This window comes from Solanum pennellii, chromosome 5 (assembly GCF_001406875.1).
Source record: "Solanum pennellii chromosome 5, SPENNV200".
Lineage (NCBI taxonomy): Eukaryota > Viridiplantae > Streptophyta > Magnoliopsida > Solanales > Solanaceae > Solanum > Solanum pennellii.
The window spans coordinates 75,830,759-75,833,663 of NC_028641.1; the positions used below are offsets into that span (position 1 = coordinate 75,830,759).

The 2,905-nt window shown below is 39.6% G+C and overlaps 1 protein-coding gene across 1 annotated transcript in view; it reads left to right on the forward strand.

Annotated features, from left to right (window-relative positions):
- Positions 1-2,905, forward strand: part of LOC107020401 (probable UDP-N-acetylglucosamine--peptide N-acetylglucosaminyltransferase SEC) — a 12,593-nt gene that overhangs the window by 6,527 nt on the left and 3,161 nt on the right. The window contains exons 10-19 of the mRNA XM_015220749.2: positions 220-329; positions 429-482; positions 571-638; positions 751-853; positions 1,036-1,238; positions 1,345-1,441; positions 2,196-2,267; positions 2,383-2,459; positions 2,532-2,648; positions 2,751-2,835. Of these exons, the coding sequence (XP_015076235.1) occupies positions 220-329; positions 429-482; positions 571-638; positions 751-853; positions 1,036-1,238; positions 1,345-1,441; positions 2,196-2,267; positions 2,383-2,459; positions 2,532-2,648; positions 2,751-2,835 (986 nt within the window). The remainder of the gene's footprint in view (positions 1-219; positions 330-428; positions 483-570; positions 639-750; positions 854-1,035; positions 1,239-1,344; positions 1,442-2,195; positions 2,268-2,382; positions 2,460-2,531; positions 2,649-2,750; positions 2,836-2,905) is intronic.

Sequence of the window (2,905 nt, forward strand, 5' to 3'; positions counted from 1 at the left end):
GGGGGGGGGGGGGGAGGGGAGTGGAGGGGAAGGAATGAAGAGCCTCACAAATTCTCGGTCTGCTGAAAGTTTTATTTCAGTGGTGTTGCAGCTCATGGTTCATATAAGCCTATTACTGAATTCCTTTTTATCTATGGGGGAAAGAATCCATAGGGTAGTAGTGTTCAATGATGATGATTAGTCGTTGTACACAGATCGTAATATGTAAAAAATGTGCAGGCAACTTAGCTACTGTGTACTATGAACAAGGTAACCTGGAGATGGCCATGCTTAATTACAGGAGAGCTATAACCTGTGATGCTGGATTCTTGGAGGCATATAACAATCTGGTGGGCTTTATTATTTCATCTTCTACTGTGTAGCTGTCCAGCACAAAATTAATTTCTTCAGGTGTTAATTATCTACTCTCCCCACTCTACTGCTTTTAGGGTAATGCTCTGAAAGATGCTGGTAGGGTTGAAGAAGCAATTCATTACTATCGTGTAAGCCATATATACTTTTTGTGTGGATGCATGCTTTCTTTTTTCTCTATCGTGCTATTTTCTTAATCCATCCGATTGGTGTTTACAGCAATGCCTCTCGCTTCAGCCTAACCATCCTCAAGCACTGACTAATCTTGGAAACATTTATATGGAGTGGTAGGGTTAACTTGATTGAATTAATTATTTTCTTTTGTTTTTACCCCCTTTTGGGAGGACTGGAGATGCTCAGATCAAGTAATCTTCAGAGTTGTCATTCCTGATTCTCTAGGAACATGACGAGTGCCGCCGCACAGTGTTACAAGGCAACTCTAGCTGTGACAACTGGGCTTTCACCTCCTTTTAACAATTTAGCCATAATATACAAGCAACAGGTACGTTTATATGCAATGTTGAAGAAACAATAATTTTCATGTCAGTGAAAGAAAAGCTGTTCAGACGGCTGTGTGTGGCTGCAAAGATAGCCAGAAGTGATTGTTCTTTTGACAAATTAGTGCGCTCCCATTGCAGGGTCTTGACCAGACAAGTGATTATTTTTCTTTTGGTTAACTTACAGGGTAACTATGCAGATGCCATATCTTGCTATAATGAGGTACTCAGGATTGATCCCATGGCAGCTGATGGACTAGTCAATAGAGGTAACACATACAAGGAGATTGGTAGAGTTAACGAAGCTATTCAGGACTATATGCGAGCTATTACCATAAGACCAAATATGGCAGAGGCTCATGCAAATTTGGCTTCATCTTATAAGGACAGGTTCATTGTCTAGTTTGCAAGCTTCAAATAGTTAATGGTCCTTTCTCATGCATTTTGTTTATGTCCATTTTGCTCGTTTGTAATGCTTTTATTCAATCTTCTGCAGTGGCAATGTGGAAGCTGCTATAAAAAGCTATAGACAAGCTTTGATGCTACGTCCCGACTTCCCAGAAGCAACTTGTAATCTTCTTCACACGTTACAGGTATCTTCACTCATCAGTTGCCAATGTTTTCTTGGGTGAGGTTATCAAAAAGTCTATGTATATTTGCTGCCTTTTTTAATGTCAGCGTGATCTACCTTACCTGCAAATATTAAGCTCATAAGTTAATATTATCTGTTAACAGACTATATACTTGAGATATGTTTCAACAACTAAACTACTTTATTTAAATGACAGTTTCACGCTGTGCTCTTTTCTCCTCTGTTTTAATAGGTTTTATTTTAAGACTTAATTTGTCTTGTGTTCGTTTCTATCTCCAATGCCAATTTACCAGTTTGGAAGGAAATACTTAAGTTCAGTATTTATGGGTCATTTGGTGTGAGGGATAAGAATAAATAGTCATGGGATAATATTTTGGTTTCTTGTTTGGTTGTCATGTTTGGAATAACTTATTCCACCGTTTATACCATAGAGATGGCCGATGGGATAAGTTATCCCATATACAGGGTGGGATAAGTCATCTCAGGATAACTAATACGACCCCTTAGTGTTTGTTAGGAACTTAGGTAATTTCCATCATTCCATGTGCATCTCGTGCATGAGGAACAATAATTAGCTCATAAGACATTACTTGTTCTTGAGCTGGTATTCTTAGGTAGGGATGGACACTAGAGCGATATATTGATTTACTAGTGATTATGGACTGAGGCTTAATTTGTACCTGCTGATTGGATGAATGTTTGCTGGAATTCTATTTTTCTAACACACTTGCTATATTTTATTTTATACTTCCTAGTGTGTCTGTGATTGGGATGATCGAGAGAAGATGTTTATTGAAGTTGAGGGGATCCTGAGAAGACAGATTAAGGTATCTCAGCTTCTCATTCAACCATGACATGTCGGTATTGTAAGCTGTATATTGATCACTGTGATACTGATTCGTATTTTCCTTAATTGTTTTCTCTACCACAACTTTGTCGTAGATGTCAGTTATCCCAAGTGTACAGCCTTTTCATGCAATTGCTTACCCTCTCGATCCACTGCTAGCTCTAGAAATCAGGTGAGGGATTTTCTTTTGGCGATGGAAAAGAATGACGCGACTTCCTAACTAACCTTTCCTTTGATTATACAGTTGTAAGTATGCCCAGCACTGCTCTGTAATTGCAGCTCGTTTCTCACTTCCTCTTTTCAGTCATCCTCCTCCATTGCCAATAAAGGGTGGTAGCCGGAGTGGTCGGCTTAGGGTTGGGTAAGTTTCTGGACCAGCTGTCTACTGGCTTACAGCTTTCCTCGGACAGTACGGTTACTCACAAATGTTACCAGTATAATGAGAACTTTTAAATGTGCCCAGATATGTGAGTAGTGATTTTGGCAACCACCCACTATCACATCTAATGGGTTCAGTCTTTGGCATGCACGATAGAGAAAATGTTGAGGTATGAATAACATATCATTTAAGATTAAGATGCATTGGTGCTGTTATGATTCCCCCCCCCCCCCCCCCCC